This window comes from Corapipo altera, unplaced genomic scaffold, assembly GCF_003945725.1.
Source record: "Corapipo altera isolate COAL_440 unplaced genomic scaffold, ASM394572v1 2b, whole genome shotgun sequence".
Classification (NCBI taxonomy): Eukaryota; Metazoa; Chordata; class Aves; order Passeriformes; family Pipridae; genus Corapipo; species Corapipo altera.
In genome coordinates this window covers 6,979,304-7,001,057 of record NW_020884874.1, presented here as the reverse complement: position 1 = coordinate 7,001,057, position 21,754 = coordinate 6,979,304, and the positions used below count along the sequence as shown (strand labels likewise).

The 21,754-nt window shown below is 38.2% G+C and overlaps 1 protein-coding gene across 1 annotated transcript in view; it reads left to right on the top strand.

The window, feature by feature from the left end:
* Positions 1-21,754, top strand: part of PREP (prolyl endopeptidase) — a 90,630-nt gene that overhangs the window by 2,210 nt on the left and 66,666 nt on the right. Inside the window, exons 3-6 of the mRNA XM_027633393.1 lie at positions 6,206-6,339; positions 7,854-7,984; positions 12,107-12,316; positions 13,523-13,644. Coding sequence (XP_027489194.1) covers positions 6,206-6,339; positions 7,854-7,984; positions 12,107-12,316; positions 13,523-13,644 — 597 coding nt within the window. The remainder of the gene's footprint in view (positions 1-6,205; positions 6,340-7,853; positions 7,985-12,106; positions 12,317-13,522; positions 13,645-21,754) is intronic.

Here is a 21,754-nt window from a genome sequence, read left to right as displayed (position 1 = left end):
AAAACCAAAAACATTTTCCTTCCTGAAGTTTTAGCGTCTGCTGTTACAGATTGCAGGTGTTGCGGTGCTTTCAGCCTGCAGTCTGGTATAGCTAGACTGTGCTGTTGGAATCGGTCTTTCGCTGAGAGAGAATCCTGAAAAGCGATAGGAATGACTGTGAGCTAGGTCCTCTGATACTAATGGCGTAGGGACTTACAGGGGTGATGGCCTGAAAGTGGTAGGTGACCTTGTGGAAGAGGTTTCCTCTGTAATGGCTAGTAACTTTGTGATAATTGTAATTCCAGATCTAAAACAGTGGTGTCTATCCAGTATGCATGATTTTTTCAGGAAGATGATGGAGGGCAGGATCTCCCTTCAAAAATATCCCACAGAGTAGCTTTCCATTAGTGAGATTCCTTCTAGGTTCTGTCATGTATGTGCTTACTTAATACATCTTGATGAGCCTGAGGTTGATCAAATTGAATTTATTCTAACTGTCAAGAAAAAATTAAATGTGTACAGTTAGGAACTCATTCCTACTTATAAATCTGTTAGCATATTTAAAGACTCATGGGATTAAAAAGCTTGGTTTGGGATCTGGTTTTAGTGAAAAACTCTACCGTGGATGTTAATATTTAAAATTATATATTTAGAAAGTTGGGAGAATTTTGATTTTTTAATTCTGGTATCTTTAAGAAACAGTGAACATGGGATAGTCTTGTGCTAAATTGAGGGGGATATATGTGTGGGAGGTATGGTTACATCTTTTTTTTCATAGAGGCCTTACAGATACCTATTTAAGTGGTTTTTGGGATCCTGTGAAAGAACTGTGATTGTGAAAATGCCAAGACATGATTTTTGTGTCCCTGTGTTCAATACTGTAGCCACATACTGTGAACAGGTTGGGTGAGAACAGTTGGAGGACAGTGAACCGCATTCTCCAGAGGCTGTAGTTTATATAGGAGGCAAAATAAGGAATGAGGGATTAGAACATCCTCATAACAGTGCAGCAGCCGAGACACAAGGTGTCGTATTGGTGGAATGAAGATCTTGTTATATCTTACTTGCCTACACTAAAAAAACGCATGCCTTGGCAGAATTTGGCAGTGCAGTAGTAGTATGACACAGAGTGGACAGAGTTCCTGTATGTGTAAGTATGCAAGGATATAATCTTATTCCAAAGTTTCAGGAGTTACAGAACAAAAGGGAGTAAAAGTATTTTGCTGTTTTACTTCTTTCTTAAAAGAGGTCAGAAAACAATGGTCTTGAAGTGCTAAACTCCTTGGATCTCCTTTATCACTCACTTCTTTGTGCTCTGCAGCAGAGGTTGCTGATGACCACTCTTTCTTGCTAGCTTTTAATAGTTTTATCTCCAAGTTCTTGAGGTAGTTTGCAGGACTCCTGCAGAACAGCCATTCTGAACCTAGCAGATGAAAAAAATAACCAGACACTGCTATAGAGACAGTTGAATGACCGTATGGGCTTCAGAGAGAATATGGAGTGTGCTTTGTAGGGTTTTCAGACCTTCATGTCGCTGACCTTGAGACATTTGTCCTTCCCATTCTTTTTCTAAGTCACTCTCTCTGTCCTTATATAGTCCTTTATATCCCAAATCTGCACTCGTTTTTTGGAAAAGCAAATATACCCTGTGTACACCTCCAACATTAGGCTACCTTTAATTGTCTACATATTAAGTACTGAACTAGAAGAAGAATTCCTTGGACATTTATGCTCATCTGTAGTGAAAGAGTCCCTATTCAGTTCCTGTTTACAACATGCTTGCTTGATTTGAGTAGGTGTAACTTGATTTATGCCAAGAGGGAAGAATGAACATCACTCATTTATTAAGTTAGAATCTTTTCTCATATGCGAACAGTCAAAATTATTTGAATGCGTGCTGTCAAATACATACAAAAATATGTTGGAATTCTACTTTTCTACGTGTAGCAGAAATAGTTGTGTCAACTGTTGGTGTGCTCACAGAAAATAAATGAGTAGGCTTCACTTAGTTTCTGTTTTGAGTCAGTGAAACATAAAGTTTACTATTCCCTGAAGCATGGGGAAATAAGCAGGTGAGATTGGTTTTAACTCTGAAATGTTCATGGTAGTTTCACCTGATGTTCACTGTAGCTAAGACTGAAGGAAATTAGAACAGTTATGAGTATAAAAAAATCATATTTGGTTTTTGCTTCAGCTAGTCCAAATGATCTTGTGGACCTTGATAGTTAGCAGTTTACAAACAAGTGAACACAGAAGGGTAAAATTTTTTTGTAATTGGCTTAATCAGGTACTTTTGCAGCGAGAGTAGAGTGCAGATTGTGCTGTACCTGTTTGGTTGTAGTTTGAATGTTTCCATTAAGCCAAGTGTCTGTGTAGTTGCCCTCCCTCTCATTCTTGTGCTGCCATGAATGCTTCTGTCCCTCCATTGCATGGGTACAGACATCACAAGGTGATGTTTTGGGAGGGAAGACTTTAATGGATTAGTTTTCTATTGACATACATGGTTCATATAGGTCATCCCAAGGCCACATGATAGTTGGATCTGAGATGTTTCAAGAATGGGATCTTTCCTTTTCTAGCCACCCACACTCTGCTTTTAAGTAGGTGAAAGTCAAATAGATCTAGAAATTTTTCGGCCAGGTCACCAGGATGATTTTATTCTCTATGCGGTGCATTTATCTGTTACAAAAAGGAGGTTATTGAAATCTTCAGGTGGCTAAGCAGGACTTTTTCTTGTCAAATGCGCAGTTTAAGAATCGATTAAGCCAATCATCAAGTCACATCCTCAGTCTTTTGTGCAAAAGCTGTTATTCAAGAAGTATGGACTTCCATATTTACAATCTATGTTCTTTACTACATCCCTTTTTTTTCCCCTGTGTGTGCTTGGTTGGAGCAACCAAGGGCAACTATAAGCAAGCAAAACTCCCTTCTCCAGATTCACAAATGAAAATTAAGGCCTGGGCTGATGGGGAAGTTCCTATCAGTTTTTGGAGAAAGGAAGTGTAAAATGTGGGTTCCCGCTCTGCTACTGTTTAGCCGCTGACTTTTAAGACAAACTGAGGAAACATCCCTGGCATAGTTAAAATCTGCTACACTGGTAAAATGCTTCTGGTAATGACATAGGCCACAGCTGCAAACCCACGCTTTCACTGTTGTTTTAGGTTTGACTTGGCTGGACTTTTCAACTTTTTGGTTTGTTTTAACACTTTGTGGGAAATAAGCTGGGAAATAAGCTCTTTTTTAGACTGCAGCAAAGTCTTTTGCTACTATGTCAGTCATATATAGCACCCTAACTCACTGATGGTGTAGCAGCTAGTTCCAGAGATAAGGGATGGACAAGGGATGAGAAAGCAGGGATCATGTAAGGTCAGGTTGTACTATTACGAACACGTGTATGCTTGGATTAAGACTAGAATCAAAACTCTCAAAAATACAGTTAAGTGGATTCTTAGTTACTGTAGACCAGTGTTTAGTTCACATTTTGATACATTTCTAATTGCACTTAATTTTTCTTTGTAAATACCAAAAAAAGTAAATTCCAAGAGGCAAGCCACAAGAGGTCTGATTAGTTTTAATTTGCAATACGTAACAAAGGTATGTGCCCTCTTGTAGGAGTTGCACTGAACTACCTTTTACTGAGAATGTATATATGAACTGTAAATATTTTGCAGACAAATAAGGAAGACTGGTAGTGTTAAAACAGTTTGTATTCTGAGACTTCTCCGTGGAAAGTATGCTACGAGTGGAAATCATTGAGAGAGTATCTTAGTGGAATGTAGAAAGCTGATAGGTTTTAAAATGGCTTGGTCAAAAAAAGCTTGTGTTTCTTAGATGAAATTTAATTATACTTTTAAAAACAAAAACAATTGGCCTGCTTGAGTAAGGGACAAACACTTCAGCCTCAAGTAGAGCATCTCTACTCTTAGTACAGTGCTTTAGACCCTTTCTCTGTCCTTCCTTCTGCTAGCAAATTCTGTCCTCGTTCAAACATTATGACAGATTGTCAGATGCAGGTATAATAAAAATCTTTCTCTTTAGGTTCATGAAGACATACAGTTATTGTTAACCCTGTAGCATGAGTGGCACATGTTTTACTCACCGTGGTGGATGGAGTTGTTTACTGTGAGAGTTTCTGGTGACATATGTTTCTGTACCTCACCTAGAGCAATATTTCAATTAGGTATTGCTTTTTGAACATGAGTGCAACCTCATGCTCAAAGGTGCAAGAACAGAAAGTTGCCAAACTGGACCGGATTCTTCTCAGTGGAACTCTTTCAAAAACCTGTAATTCCTTCCTCCTTTTTCAGACAGCAGTGGCATTCCCTTTTTCATATAATCTTGGAATATTTGGTGCATATTAAGAGGAAATGAGAAAAATACGTCAAGTTCCTGTAGAAGCAAAATTACTAGTGATTCAGTTGTGAGTGCAATAATTAGTATGTAACCATGCTCTTATGCAGTGAAGGCTTGTAAGAAAAAGTTTGTGTCTCCTCCTTGAATACCAGTAATGAAAGCAAATGTGGTAAGGTGTGTATGCAGTTAAGAGTGAGTAATGTGCAGTTCCAGTGTACCCTTGCAGTGGTGTTGTAATTTCAGTTGTGTTATTGATAGATGAAAAAAAATGTGTGCCAGTTTCTGTCCACTGAATGCAAATGAAAAGTACTTTTGCCCATCCAGTACAATGGATGGTTGTATACATGTTATTTTAAACCATTTTCTCTCTGAAAATGTCACAGCCCTTGGAGAAGTTAGTTTATTTGTGTAGGATCCACTGTCTAGATTTTTGTGTATGTAGTCTTTGAAATTCATGTGTTTCCATTTAGAGAAAACAAATTCAGAGACACGTAATTCTTAGGTAGATTTGGTTAAATTCTTTCATCATCTGATGGGGAGAACAGTTATAGCACTGCAATGTGGAGGCTGCACACTGTTTTGACTTACCACTGGGATGTGCTGTGCACATATTAATTCTTCACCTGAAGAATTAATAAATGGCTAAACATTGATAGCAATTGGTATATGTGTGCCAGGTACTCTCTCTGACAGCAGCTGGCTTTTCTGAAGAACTGCAAAACACATTTGTAGCCCTACTGTCCTGTAGCTCCTGTCCTGCGATGAAGTGTAACTCAGATGTTACAATGCATTGATCTGATTGCTGTGTGACAGATTCGGGACAGGTAGAAACAGTAGCCTCTTTCAAAGCAACTGAGAAAGAGACCTGTGTATGCAGGAGATGAATAGACAGGGTTTCATGCTCTAGGCAAGAGGCTGGAGCCCAAGAGCGATACTGCTGCTGTCACTGCGACATTTGGTTGTGTATTACAGCCACGCAGTGTCCTGTCCTACCTACTTCATGTTAGAGACAGAAAGCCTGCATGTCTGCTTGTTAGTAGCTGTGATTCACCTTAAGATGCTTAGCTATTAATTTTATGTTAATGTACCATGCTATAAATAGGGATGGTGAAACACCAGTAGAGTACCCCATTTTCCATGCATGCCATGGGAGTGGCAACCTCTAGCAAACAGCTGACACGGTAATGGTTTTGACCACTGTCCTTAAGTGTTTGTGACAGGGAGCTGGAGTGTTTTAAAGAAACCAGACTTCTCAAAGCTTTCAGAAATTGTGTACCTTTGCCTTTCGTAACTAAGAATTGGTCTGTGGACAGCACTTTGGCCTTCTCAGGAAATACTGGCTGGGACTAATTTTGTGTGTTATGTTAATAGTATGAACAGGTGATGCATGTGAGATTTTGTATCATCTTCCCAGTTCCTGAAATGATAGTGCAATCTGTGGGCAATATTAACCACTTAGGCAAATATAAAGAGAGTTTTTAAAAGCATGAGGGGTTTTTTTGGGTTGTGTTTTTGGTTTTTTGTTTTGTTTGTTTGTTTTTGTTTTGCTTGATTGTTTTTTATTTGTTTGGGGTTTCTTTGGTAGTTGGGATTTGGGTTTTTTTGTTTTTAAGGAGAATGACAGGAATGTCTTGTCTTTTGACTGGTTACCCCCGTGCATGCCCTGGAGAGACATTATTCAAGATATAAGTTAAGTCTTATTACAGAGTTGTGGTATAATGCAAATAAGCATGTAAGATTCTTCAGGTATGATACTGCACAACCTATATGGGCAGAAGGATGTCTGTGATGCATTGCTTCTGAAAACGTTTCTTGTAGAAAATGTGCATTTCTACTTGAGTTGATATTTTTTGGGGGGATTGTTTTCTTTCAGGCATTTGTGGATGCTCAGAACAAGCTTACAGTACCCTTTCTCGAAAAGTGTCCTGTCAGAGGACTGTTCAAAGAACGAATGACTGAACTCTACGATTATCCTAAGTACGGTTGCCACTTCAAGAGAGGAAAAAGGTATGTGAGGAATGTCTTGGTGATGAATGTGAAGCAAGTCAGAAGCAACTACTAATTGGGAAAACAAATTATAAATTATATTTGTATTTATTCTTTTATAGTTCAGAAGTAGGAAAAGTAAGCCAATGTTAACATGTGCGGTTACATGATGCTGAGCACAAGATGCTTGACTGTCCTCTTCTTGTTCTTTTGTTGTCTTTTCTTTCTGTAGGAAGAATTGTGAGTTTATCAGAACTCAGACAACTTTGTAGAATAACTGTAGTAAAAGAGTGATACTCTTATTTCTTGGCATGTGCTGAAATTTAATCAGAGCAATGTAAAAATAATACAAAACCTCCCTATATTATGGTGTTTGAGGCGATCAAGAGGGCTTTACCAAGTTAAGTAACACTAAGTAAGGGGTGAGGGAAGGAACTGTTCTGTTTGAAGAACCATCCAAACTTCCCATGACACTTAAAAATTCTTGAATTTAATTACTCCGATTTAGTGCTGAAGAACAGCTGATAAAGGACAGTGTCTCAAGAGTTCTGCAGAATCTGCATACAGGAGTACTGGGAGGTGCTGTGCCTGTCACATTGTTTGAGGTTTGCTTCCTATCTTGTTGCCCAGCACTGCAGAGGTGAAATAGACAAGAAAATGCCTGGGCAAACTGAAAATTTCTTTTCCTTCTATTTTTTTGAATCTTTCAGTTTTGCACTTGCTGAACATTACTGTTACTACTTGAGTATATTACTAGCTCAGACTGTTTCCAGGCCTTTGTGACTACAGTTTCCCCTTCTTGGCTTTACCAGGTTCCCATGCTTGTATCCAAGTACTGGTTGGTCTTAGATGAACTTATTTTTAGATTTGAATATTGCCCCATAAATTCCCCTGTTCGCCCAGGTGAGGCTGCTATTCGGTTTATTAAGTCACAGATTTGTGTAGTAAAGTTCTGAGAAGGAAGAAAAGTGTAGTACCTCTGTCTTGTGTAGAATATGGGTATTAATTTCTTTGAGGTCTGTAATGTTTTGTGATGTGAAGAGTATCACTCGCTAAAGACAATTCTGTAGTTCTTACAACTCTTTCAAACACCATTTTAGGGACATTGGTAAATACAGATGAAATAGTTTTGGTTCTGTTTCATTTGAACGTAAGTCTACCACCCAATATGGATTGAAAGCAGCTATATGTATGACAAAGTTGAGAACATAAGGAATGGGAACATGTGCCAGTTCTTGTAACAGGGAAATGCTGTGGCTGCCAGAGATGTTTAACACAGACAGTTATGTTAAGTTTATAGTATACTAGGCATTCTTTGAAATGCACTGTGGCAAATGCAGCTTTTTATTTTTGAAAAATGGTTTGGATGCATCCTACGGTCTTTAACCATGATTCTTTGCTGCAGAGCTTGTGTTTCCCTTATATATTTATCTGCTTTTATTTCCTTCATGACAATCTCATACAAGTTTTTTTGTGCTTGCCTAACTGAAAATCAAGAGTTTTCCTGCTTATTTTCCCCTCTTGTGTTCTTTTAGGTATTTTCACTTTTACAATACAGGACTGCAGAACCAGCGAGTTTTATATGTACAGGACTCCTTGGATGCTGATGCCAAAGTTTTTCTTGATCCAAATAAGCTTTCTGATGATGGCACTGTGGCTTTACGAGGTTAGTGACAGCGCCGTTCTCAGTCTTCAGCAGACATTGGAAATTTAATCAAAGTAATCACAGTAACCATATGGGGATTTATACAGTGTTTCAGAAGAACACTTCTAAGTCTACACTGTATCAACAATTAGCTTGGTTCAGTTTCATTGTGCTTTTTTTTACAACTCTGTAGCAACCTTCCACTGAAATATGAATAGGTCTTGAGGCTGTCCATAGAAAGGACAAAAAGTTTGTGTATTTTTATTGACAAGTTGTCTTAAAATTGTATTTTGCATCTTTAACACAAGCCACCAAATTAAAAAAGTAAGAGACTGAAGGAATATGGCATTAAGTTTTATGAGAATCACAAAATTTCTTGTTTTCACTAGGACTGTAATTTCTGTTAACTGTCCCCTTTCCCACTTGCTAGTGACTTAATCTAAAAGCAATATTCTTGTATCTAGAAGTTCTATAAGTTTAATAAAAACAGAGGACAGAAATAGTGAATGTGTCTCTAAGTGTGACCTAGTTGAAAAGAATCAGTGTGGCTTTTTTTAGTGAGAAGTCCTGCCTTGAACTATAGATATAAGGAATTGGGTTCATATGTTTTTAAAAGTCTTACGGCAAAGTCTTTTTCCAAATGCATTTAGGAAACCAACAACCGTGTAACCAGAGGGAAAACTCATGGTGTGGATAAATGATTGATTTAAGGGCAGGGAAAGGAATTACTGATGGGCTGTCAAAGTGGAAATCACCAGTAAAGTTCCATTAGGGACTATGCTAAGACTTGCAGTGTTCAGTACATATTAGAAAAAGGAGTGAGCCTTGAGGTTGCAGAGTTTGGTGACAATACAAAGTTATTCCAGGTAAAGGCTGAGGGATGGCTGAAGAGCTACAGGAAAACCTTAATAATAGTGAGTGGGCAATAAATTGTCAGGTAAAGGTCTGTGTGCAGATAATTAAGCCATGCACAGGGGGCAAACAGTCCTAATCTCATTTGTAGAGGAATGGATAGAATGAACTCTCGAGCTGCTATGATCACGTGACTGTAATACATAGTTCCATGAAAATGTCAGTCTGCTTCTCGGTAGAAGCCAAACAAGCACATCAAATACCAATTTATTTGTCAGGGAGAAATTAATCCCTGGAAGTGTTCAAGGAACGACTGGATGTGGCACTTAGTGCTATGCTTTAGTTGACGAGATGGTGTTCGGTACAACTTGGTGATCTTGGAAGTCTTTTCCAACCTTAATGATTCTATGAAATAGAGTACAGAACAGAAGACATCATTTCATTAGCAACCTGGGAGCTTATACCGTAGCATGGAATACTAAATATGGTTCCAGTCTCCTCAGCTCAAAATGGGCTCTGAAATACTGTTTGGAGGAGAGCAGTAGGAAGGATCAAGGGTATGGAGCAAAAGTCAGAAAAAACTGAGTGTGCCTGGGTCAATCAACTTGGAAAAGGGACAGTTTAGCAAGGATATAATAGAGGTCTACAGAATCGTTTGTGGCACAGAGCACGGACAGAGGAAATAGGAGTTGATTAGTTGGTTTTTCTATTTCAAGAATGGGGGGATATCAAATGAAGGCAATGGGAGTTGAGTCCAAAGCAAACAGAAGAAAATTACTTTAAACTGAGAGTAGGTTTAGATTGGATATTAGAAAGAAGTTCTTTACTGTGAGGGTGGTGGTGAGGCATTGTAGTGGTTTGAACCAGGTTTTCCCCCTGAAGCAAAGTGGTAACCCCCAGGGGGTGGTAACTCTTGAAGTTTTGAAGTTTTAGCCAATGAGTGCTTCTGCAAAATATAAACATATCACAACCAAACGGAAGGGAAGTGGTTGTAGTTTTGGTTGTAGAAGTGGTAACCATGTTGTGAATGCCACGAGGAAGGGGCTCGGAGCCCCTTGGAGGGCTCTGGCCCCCCAACCCCAGCTGGGGGGACTGCAGAGACTTGGAACAGTGTTAGACTGGGCTAAGTGTCTGTAGTTAAGCCGGGAGATGTTTTCTCCACCGTGGGCAGCAGCAGGAGTAGCGACAGACCAACACTGACTGGAGAAATGGTGGCACAGAACCAGAAGAGATAAGACGAAACAACAGAGGCATTACAGCCAAGCAGGAGAGAGCTCCTGGAAGGAAAACCGAGAGAAAGCCAACAGCTGAGAGACAGAGTTTTGGGGGTAAGAACTGAACCAGACTTCCCAAAACCCTTGGAGACCCCTCCTAGAGAGAGGAGGAGTAGATGGACTCCTATTTGAGAGGAGTCTTGGAGTACAGCAGTACCGGAGAGAGAGGAGCTAAGAAGCTCCAAGACGTCCCGGAGCTGGACCAGGACAGCCGGATGGAATGCAGAGGGGGGTGACCTTGCTCCCCCTGCTGCTGCCACCACGTTGGCTGTTGAGACAGAGCACAGGAGCTCTGGTGGAACTCTTGAGGCAAAGACTTTCAACTGAAAGCTGTCCAAGATGTTCTGACTCAGGGGTGAATCCCCTGAGGAAGGGACTTTCACGAAGATGCCCCTGCATTTCATGATATATCTGTGGTGAAGCGAGTTTTGTCCCTGCTGGCAGCCCACAGGTGAGGCCTTTGCTTGGAGTCGAAGGAGAGCCGAGGGGCTTGGAGACCCCCTTGTGTGTATTGAAAAGAGATCCAGCTACAACAATCCAGTTGCAACTGCTGTATGGAAGACAGAAGAGGAGCTGTTGTCCTAAATGTGGAAGGGATCTGTCCTTCTTCCCTCCTGGACTTTTATTTGGAGGCGAGAAGAGATCTGATCCATTGTAAATACTTATGTCATGGTAGAGATAGTTGTGATCATGTGTATAATGTATTATAATATTTATTTGTACAGTCATTGTAATATATTCCCTTTCCCCCCACTTTGAGTCTGGTGTGTTTTGTCTGGAAAGAATCATCTCTCACTGGGCTGAGATGTGGGAGGGGGAATGGAGCTAGGGAATTAGAATTTTGGAGATCTCAAACCATGACATTGCAACAGATTGCCCAGAAAAGTTGTGGATGCCCCCTCCCTGGGAGTGTTCAAGACCAAACTCTACAGGGCTTTGAGCAACCTTTTTCTTGTGGAAGGTGCCCCTGTCTACAGCATGAGGCTAGAAACTAGGTTATCTTTAAGGTCCCTTCCAACCCAAACCATTCTATGATTATAAGATTGTTCTTATTCATGTAGGCATCACATTGTGGTTACTCCTGAGGACAGCTAAGTGGAATTTTTCTCTGAATCAGTGGCCACTCCTATGTTCTTATAGGGAGAATAGTGAGTGCACAGTAGTACCTCTCAAACCTATGATGTCTTTGAAATACTACTTTTTTTGGTCATTTTTTGGTGAATACTTTCAGGTCCATACAGGCCTATGATGATTCAGTCTCTTGACTTGAATTGGTTTGCAAGTAGTGAATTCCATCCTTATCAACTATGATGGAAACTCTTCTGAATTTTTTTCAGAATAGTGCTTTCCTCACAGTTTGGATAAAGTGAGGAGATATCAGAGGTCTTATCTGAGAATACTGGTGATTAATACATTTGTGTACTAGTGGCAAAGCTTTCCAGTTACTTCAGTTTTCGTGGTTTTGCAGCATCTAGTTTTCAGGGACTCCATTTTTTAAGCGGTATTTACATTATTTGAGGATACATTGCTTGCATCACAGTTTCTGTGGGCTTCTTTGGTACTGTTTCTGTCTAAAAATACCACTTTTAAGTTCTCTACCAGTGTCCATTTTCATTTCCCAATTCTTCCCCCCAGACTTAGGAAAGTAGAAGAAATATGACTCAAATCATAATTCAGATGTTGAGCATAAGTTATGCTACTGAACATGAATACTTACTGAATATGCTTGCCTAAACTTGGATCTGTGAACAAATTGATAAAAGTGCTGTGAATCCCAAGTCATAGCAGATGTACTTGCTTGCACTGTCTTTTAGAAAATAAACCGTCTTCTCTCAGTGTTTGGTGAACACAGTTCTTTTAACTAGTATCCCAGTTTCATCTGTTTTCCATTGGGATTTGTCTAGCATGTAGTAGATGATAAAAAGATGTGTGGCAAAATAACAAGCACTTTTTTGAAAATACTGTTTCCTTGTGCTGCTTTTTGCTTCATCTTGTTTCTTTCTTTCCAATTTCCTAGGTTATGCATTCAGTGAAGACGGTGAATACTTCGCATATGGCCTGAGTTCTAGTGGCTCTGATTGGGTTACTATCAAGTTTATGAAAGTAGAAGGTCCTGAGGATCTTCCAGATACACTGGAGAGAGTTAAATTCAGTTGCATGGTATGGACTCATGATGGAAAAGGCATATTCTATAACTGCTATCCAAAACAAGATGGGAAAAGTGATGGTAAGTATGAGTGTGCTAATTCCATGCTATGTGGAAGCAAAATGACCTTTTCACTACATTGGTGCAACAAATGTTTCAGTTTATACTGAAATAATTAGCTGTACTAGTTTATACAGTTAGAGATCAAACTACGCCTTGTATGGCCAAAGCCTGTGCTCAGTTACTGTGAGTATCTTCTTTTCTGCCCCTGTTTTTCTTTTAAAAGTTTGATGTTCCTTTTCTTTTTGTCTGGAATGATTTACCTAGCTTTCATACAGGGTTCTATTGGGTAGAATTAGATTGTGACAGCTTACTTAGATCTTTCCCCTTATGCATTTGTGTGAGCATAGATGAGCTGGTTTGGGATGCTGACCTGATGAAGAGTTATCTGATGCATAAGGCTTTTGTTATTCGACCAGATTAATTCATCTGTGGTTCACAGTACAACAACACAAAATGTTTATGCCTGCAAAAGTCAAGGAGCAGCACACAAAGTGGAATAAATTGCTGAGAAACGTCAGCAGGAAAGGAATTTAGCAGCTCTTACTATAAGGCAGAACTACTGAAAAGTTTTCTGGAGCTGTGCTCTTTGTTAAACTGGAGAGAACCTGAATTTTGCCTCTGTGTTTGCTCTTGAAGCCTATCATTTTGCCAAACTTGCAAGATAGATACCCACCTTTTTTTTTTGTTGGGGTTTTTTTACCTCATATTTGTAGTTCAGAAGCTGGAGCGTTGGAAAACATTGCAAGAAGAAAATTAAAAAAAAGTTGTAACTCCTCAGTGCTTTAAAATACACCACTTTTATATTTTCAACAAATGGAAATATGAAGGTTTTTAGAAATGTTAATTAGCAGTAAATCTCTCCTTAGTTGCTCAGGGTAAAATGGGAGTGAAAACATCATTAGAGGAGTTGTTTTTCCTTGCTTTGCTTGGTTGTATTTCTAGAAAACAAAACTTGAAATGATAAATATTAAATGTGAAGAACATATTATCAGCAATAAAAGGAAAGGGTAACTGTTTGAAGAGGTTTGCAGTGTGAAGTTTTATTTTGTTTTGGAGGAGGGTGTTTGTTTGGAGTGGAATGGCTGTGGTTTGGAACCATTTCTAGTTCTCTCTGCTGAATTTCTCTTTCATATGCAAAGGGATACAGATGTTTCTAAGGGTTTCGTATGGTTATTGTTGGATTTCTTTGAGAACTAATTGGTTTAAATATCTGCATTTCACTAGGCACTGAGACTTCCACTAATCTGCACCAAAAGTTGTATTATCACGTATTAGGAACTAACCAGTCAGAAGATATCCTATGTGCTGAATTTCCTGATGAACCAAAATGGATGGGTGGAGCTGAGGTATGGTAAACATCCTGCAGCTTGTCATTGTCATGTTCTGTGTTTCAGATTCTAACTGGTAGTAGGTGTTAAATGGAAAACATTTTATTAAAAGAACATGTTTTATTAGTGTTGTAGAGGTGACAGTGTAACTAAGAATCATTGATTAAGAATTCCCAAAAATAAGACTGCCTAGTTTGCTTTAAATCATTCCTCCAGCCTGCAATGACACAATCTCATATGCTTTTTCTTCATTGAGGTCATTCTGCCTGATACACATTCCAAGACAGAGAAGGATCTTTTGAGAGATAATGTGTCACTGTTCTTGTTTCTTCTTTGTTGATGTTTAGTCCGATGTTTAGCAAAAAACTTGTTCCAATAATCAGCCTATCTGGATATTCCCTGCCATATATTTATTTTGTTTATTTTCGTTGTGTCTTTCCTGAAAAATAAATATGTCTATTCTGCTTAATTAAAGAATGGAGACATACAGGTCAAAATGTGTTAATACTGTGTGCACAACTGGAGAATTCTAGATTTCCCTGCAAAAAGTTTTAGCAGCACAGATAGGGTACAGACTGTGTTGTTGGAAGTGGAACCAGTGACTGCTGCTGGAATTGATTTCTTAAGCTTATTTTGTTGAACTACTATTATATAGTGCAAAGGTTTTGTAATTAATATGTTGTTTATTCTTCATATCAGGTTTAACAGTGCTCAATTCAGTGTACTAAGTGCTGTTGGAATGGAGTGTTGGTCATTCTGTTTATCAAGGAACTGATGTTTTTCCAGTGGATGATTACCCATTGTAATACCTTGCATTCTCCTAGCTACTATGTTTAATCAATACATTTTGTTTCTATATAGGGTCTTTTTTGGTCTGATGCTTTTGATAAATATGAAGTGGTTTTACTCTGATTTAGGTCCTAGACTACTTTTCCCTGAGAGTATCCCTCTTAAAAAATTTGATCATCAGTCTGTGTCACTTTTCAACCCATGAAAATGTTGGTGGGAGTCTTTTCTGTGGGCTGCAAGAAAACAGATCCTTTCAGAGAATTTGAACAGTGAGATTTAAAATAAGACAGTGAGTGAGAACATGAAGGGCTTCCCAGCAAAGTGATGACACTGAGCTTTCTCTATACAAATCAGACTTATCTGTAGATTCTGTGAATAACAAGAACCTTTTTTACACAATCATGAAATGTACGTTTAACATCTGACCTGAATATCAGTGTAAACTTGCAAACAGGGCCTTGGATTTTTTTTTTTTTTTTAATTTTCAAAAACTAGTCAGTTCTGTTGAGTTTAACTGGCAATAAAATGGAATTTAGAAATCATTATCCTTATTTTCCCCTAGTTCCATAAATAAATGGGCTTTTTGTTGGTGACAGATGTCTTGTAGTGATGTATCCACTGATTCACATGAGTGATGTTCATTATTATTATTATTATTTCTTTCCAGTATCATGAGCTAAACTCCACATGTTGTTGTGAAGGCAAATTCATTTTCCATGGGGGAGGACTGTTGCAGTCTGATTCATTAGGCTCTTGCTGTAGAAGGGGAAGATGAAAGAATATGGTGCATCTATGAGTTCTGAAACCACTGGAGTTGAAACAGCCCCATAACTCTTGGGAAGGTGGGGAGGGCGGTGAATAGAGAAAACACCTCCCTCCTGTGGGTTCTTGTTTAATAAATTTATATCATAGAATGGTATGGCTGCTTATAACTGTTTTCTTGACCTCTAGGAGGCATAAATGTCCAGAGATGTTCCATAAATGCTATTTTAAGGAGTGGCAAAACAGAGATCCACCTCAGTAAATAATCATGAACTTATCTAAGTGAGAGTACTTTGAAATAGCTGATATTCTGGGGTTGTGCTGTGAGCTCCAGCTGTAAAAATATGGCTCTGTTATAGTGATACTAATGAAAAAATGGGTTTTAATGGCCAGGAGAAAAAATATTCTGCAATAAAAAAACCCAAAACCAAATTAAACAGTGCAATTGCAAAATGTGGTTTCATCCTTGTGCGGTAGGTCAAAAAATCTTCTTTTCAGGCCATTCCAACAAGTTTTCTGGTGAATTTTTTAAAGTGTTTGAGAACATGGAAGACCACAAAGTAATGGGGGAAAAGTTAAAATATTGTTAGTAAAAATCAAATTATATCGCTTTTTGGTGCTTCCTTGGTGCTGATATGCTGCCATAGATTTTAAAATGCACAGCTCAACATGCTATGAAATGAATGCTTTCATGCATTCCTATCAGATAAATAAATAAATGTTTTAATTTTAGCAACCTTACTGGTCCAAATAGGTAGAGCCCTCTATAAATTGGATTCTTTTTGTGTTTTACACAAGCTTCAATGAAAACAGTTGGATTATGGTGTAGGAGTTCTAATCTCAATTACCAAACCTTTCTCTATGGTGGGGGTAGAGTTGAAACTTTTATACTCAGAGCAGAATTTGCAGGTCTCACAACCACTGGGCCAAGAGAGAGAAATAGAAATTCCAAGCTTGCAATTGAAAAGCACTGAGAAGGAGATCCTTCAGAGGCTGCAGCAGTAATAACGTTGCCACAATACTTCAGAAAAAATGAGTAATCTCAGGTACTGTAGGAAGTCAGAGTGGTGTGTATTCTTAATGGAGAGAAGAAACTAGGTCACTGATGAGGACAAAAGAGGCTTGTATAAAATTCTGTCAGCTTAATATATGTACAAGACAATATGCAAGAAAATAGCTTCGGGGTTTTTTTTCCTCATTACACATTCAACACCAGCCCCAAGTATGCTTGATTTAAACAAAATCTGTGGTGCTGAAAATGGTATTGGCAGAGAAATATATATGTATTTCCAGTTCTTCACTTGAAGGGATTGCATGTTTATCTGTTTGTTTTTAGTCATATATATAAGTTTTGAAAAAGAACCTATGAAACCTTTTTTTTTGGTTTAAAGAAAGCATGTGCATTTCTGGTACAGATTCTAGGATGATGGGGGAGTTGGGAAGAGCAGGGATAGAGTTTAATTGAATAAACATCCCAGTAGAGGGCAGTCTGCTATGAAGATTTTAAAAACCTTTGCAATGTCTTAACTACTCTAGAAAAAGGAACATCCCATGCTTCTCTGTTTAAGTGGCATGTTCTTGCTTCTTCTCCGGACTGACTGAGCATATCTCTCTTTCACAGACAGGCTGTTAATCTCAAAGTTAAACAGTAAGTTATATAAAAGTCTTTCATGGCTGGTAGTATTAAAAGTCCCTATGGTACTGGCAGGAAAGTAAACAGGAGAGAAGGGAGGGGGCGAGGGGAACTCTCCTGACCCAGTTCTGTCAGCAGTAAAACAAATACAATTTTTCATGTTGTTGTTTAACAAGCACTGCCTCTGAATTGACTTTTTTTTTTTTTAATTTTTTATTTTGTATGTAGAGTTGTCACTTAACATCAGTGGCTCTTAACTAGGGAGGTGATCTTGCAAATGAAATTCAGAGCACAGAGGGATAAACTGTGCTAGGAGAAAGTGTGCTGGCTGTGGTGTGTTTTCACTGCAGGAACATTGACGTGCAGCATGCTCAGGGGAAGAGTGAGTAGCATGGAGGGGAAAGGCTGAAAACATTGTCAAGTTGCTCAAGTGAGACATACTGATGGTTAAAACAGGGCTGTGGGAATTTTTCTAAAGCCTTACACTATCTTTGTCAAGCCTGGATCTAGAATAGAAGCCTACTATGACTATCTTCCTGCGGCCCTGGCAATAGGTCTGTAGAATTTTACTATCAAGAAACAGCCAGGTAGTAGTTTTATTATTTATTTATTTTACTATAAGCTGAAGGCCATAGTAAAAGTTGTGTGTGATGTTTCTGACATCAGAAGATTACTGATTTTATTCTGGCTAGACTTAAGAAAGAGAATGGATGTAAATATGCATGTACATATTGCTGGGGTCCTCTTCTGAACAGGGCTGCCTGGTGTCCTGTTGGAATTGAAACAGCTGTCAACCCAATGATCTAGGGTCAAAATCTCGGTTCTGTGGCTCTGATAGGGCTCCTTCAACCTCAAACTTAACAGAGGCTCAGAAGAATATGGTCAGAATAGAAAGGCTCTTTATACCAGCACATGATATCTAAAATCTCAGAAGAAAAACCCAGCTGGAATAAGGAATTTAAATTAATGCCCAGGGCAAGTTTTCTAACCAGGGAAGTGGGTGGATAAAACATATCAGGCTGTCATTTACATATAACCGTATCCATGCCCTGCATAAAGTATGTTGGGTCTGCTCTCAGAATGTAGTAAGTAGTTTCTGTTGGACCTGATCCTGAAATTATGCAATCCTGCGATCACCCATCATGATGGCTTCTGAAATCTAGTCGATTAAGCCAGTACTCTACAAATAGAAAACAAAACAAAACCTTTGCAGCCTGAGAGTACCAGCTTCGAGTGGCTTGGATTGTTCAGATGGTCCCAAGAGGTCGCTATTTGAAAGGGAGTTCTTACCCCAGTCCTCAAAGTCTCAAAAAACTGCTAGAACATAAAATGTGACAGGAGGTATGTGCAAACTTCAGTGACTTACTGGAACTGCTGCAAAGATAATGTCAAAACATAGCTTTATGTTCCTTTCATTAAAAAAAACCAAACTACACCTCTTCCCTCCCCAAGAAAAAAAAACAACCAAAAAAACTTCAACCCTTCACAATCATTTTATCTAATGAAAAAATTTAGATAATAAAAGTGGAGTTTGAAAGGCTGGGAGATTACAGTGGGGTTCTTTGTGATCATGCAGGCAGATCTTTGTGGCATGGGAACATGCACATCTGTGATATTAGAACACTTGAGGCTGTTCAGACAGCATAATTGCTCTTTACTGATCAAATGTTGCAGCAAATTCTACAGAAATTTTTTCTTTTTTTCTCTGTAGAAGCCATGTGCTTTTTGGTTTTCTCTTTAAATAACAACAGATTGGTGATTTCTGCACCAAGTGAAATTTTTCTTGTATGTGAATTCTTCTTAGTTGAGTCATATTCAGGGTTAGTGTTATGCAAAAGTGCAGTATATATGTAAAGTTAAGGAAGTAACTGATGTTATGACTGTTTTATTGTGGTGACTAGGTACATCCCTAAATGTAGATTTAAAAAAAAAAAAAATCTAGTCAGTCACTCTGTGTTTTTAAGCTGTTACATCCATAGCATATAGTGAAAATTGTGGCAATGTTAAAATGCAGCTTATTGATGCAATGAGTTTTTAGTTTGTAGTTATTAAAACCATGCATTGCACAGTTGTATCTCTCTTGCCACCCATCTTTCTTTCTCTGGATGCTTTCATCTTCCATGGCTGGATACATGGAGTCCAGTTAGTAATTTGACCTTTTGGCTCTGTTTGAAAGCTTTGATTCTGTCTGTGATTTTTGTGAACTTCAATGTTTATTTTTTTCTGTGAGATTGATCTGATGTATTTCATTGGAAATGCATTAGATAGCAATGCAAAGGGCACTAGTGCATGAAGAACAGTAGTTTGTCAAATAACCACAGATGAAGATCAGGCTGTAGATTATCATGGTGTTAATGTCTGCAGTTAAAGAAGAGAGTTTATCTTTTCCTCAATACAGGCATGTTATCTAATAACTGAATTTTACTTTTTTAATTTTTAGTACATTGTTATGCAGAAACAAATTATGCAGTAATTAGAGTTTTTTCCCACCTTGAAAATAAAAAGGGGAAAGGCAGTAAAACTTGTAATTTATCATCTTAGAAAGGAATGCCTTAGTGTGCTACTATGTACTCAAAGGGCCCCTATTTGTGAACTAAGTATAAAGAACTCTTCCTTGTCCTAAATCTGGCAGTGGTGATTTTCCAGGTAGTGTTCAAAGAACTTGCGTTAATAGTCACTGGGGTTGCTGGCATGCACGTTACTTGGAAGTAGAGCACTCTGATGTCTGCCCTATTGACATTTTAGTTGAGGGGTGATACATAAAGCCAGGAAGTCTAAAAACCACCTGCCTTCTCCTGTTCATTCTTTTTGTTGTTGTTGTTTGTTTAATTATGTATGAATTTTTTGTCTGAAATGTGCTGCTACTAGACAAAATATTTAACTTTACTTTTGCTGTGGATCCTAATAAAGCTTTGGCATTCCTTATGTGGCTTTTATGATGAATCAATTGGATTTTGTAATGAAAGAAAATATCTAAGTGATTACAAGATTGCTTTTACTAATTGGGCTTTAAATAATTTTTCTTATTTTGATAATCATTGATTTATTGAAGTTGCAGGTAAATCACTTCATCTCTTAATGCTTACCTAAGCAGTGCTTATTTTTCATCAAACTGAAGAAAAACAGGTAACATTGAAACGAAATTGCTATGGGAAAAAAACCAATTCACAGAAAATACTCCGCTATAAACTAAAACTCCTCTATAAAGGTTTTACTTTAAAGAGTTTGATGCTTGAAAGATTAAATAAAATAGTACTTGGGAGCACAGCTATCTTAATGATACTGCTGTGCAATGATGGTCATAACAAATGTTTAAGAAATAATTGATATAACAAATTCAAAATTACCAAGTGACTGAATGGTAGTAGTGAAACTAAAAGCTATGTACCAATGTCAGCTCTTTGAAATAATCCTTCCTTTACTAGTGCCGAGTCAGGGATTATGTGTTATGCTGTGTTATGCTGATAAAATCATTGTTATGCTGGAGGTTTTTCAAAGCTCTAATTGAAAGGCTACAGGATCTTTTCTGTCCTACTTTGACAGATCCTAAATGTTTTGAGAGTTGCAATTGCTTTATAACCTCCTTACTTTTACCAGTGGGTGTTGTTTGAAATGATAGTAATTATTTTAATGAGAGAAATGTGCACTGAGTGGCATTCCAGAGCTCCTTCAGAAATTATTGAAATGTGTTTCCTTTTCAGTTTAGATGGGGGAAACCAGGTCTGACATTACAGCTGTCTCCCTTATGCTGAACCATGAATGCATTTTAAGATTTGACTGAGATGCTAGTGTGAAATTTCAGTTCATAAATTTGTGAGCCAAGAACAAGGATTGCAGTTCAGCTCATGAAGATGATGTAGCAGTATAAGAATAACCCAAATGGTGGTTGGTAAATCCTATTTCCTTTTGCCATCCTGAAACCCAGGATACTGTCTGTTTACAGTATAGAGTCCGTGGCATTCAGGCTGTGATTCCACATTCGTCAGTGCTGCAATCTGAGCTGCCTTAAGCAATCTCTGCCCCTATTATTCATGTTTCCAGCTGCTTGGTGCAGTGTGCTAGCTTGACCATTTGTGCAACTGCACAATGGATGGACCAAGATAGTAATATGGCAGAGGGACTTCTTTTATTATTTTTCTTTTTTTATTGTGTTTTGTCTTTTTATTTCCTCCTTCCCCTCCTGGATTCTTTGTTTTGTTTATTTTGGAGGGTTTTTTTTAATTTTTTTTTTGTTTATCATGCTATTTTTTCAGCTGGATCAGTTTCCCAGACTGGTTTACTTCACAAATGGCAGATGCTTGTACTGACATGACATGGGGAATGAACTTGCATGGATACAAGCAAGTATAGCAGTAGAAAGAGCTAGAGGTGGAGACCTCCTAAGCTGATACTGCTGCCAAGATTTGCTCACCAAACTGTAACTTTGCAACATGAATTTCTAAATCTGTGTTATAAAGCTAAACATTTTAGCATGCTGCAGTCAACTGTATCTTGTCCTGTTTCTGTCAAATTCCTTTGGGTTATAGAATGCACTGATGTAAGAATAGCTTTAGACAGACATAATTGGTATCCCACCAGCAAGATGCATTGGGAGTTCCTACTTCAAATTAAACATAAACTGCTGTCAACTCTTAACCAGTCCAACTGGGAATAATGAAGGAAAAACTCATTAGATGTACTCAGATTTGCTGTCATCAGAGGTTCTGAATTGCCTTTGTAACAACATCAGAAATTTGCAAGTCAGTGTTCTTTCTTGGGGAAAGCAATCAGTCTTCTCTTAACTGTTTAATTCACAGTATCAAAGAACAGATTTACACAGGTTCTGACTTTGACTGAAAGAATTTTGTGTGTCATACTTTTGGGTTTAACTGAAATTTATATTTCTATATGCCACTTAAATTACTAGATATGTTTTTTGAGTTTGTGAGGAAAAGGAGGAAACTG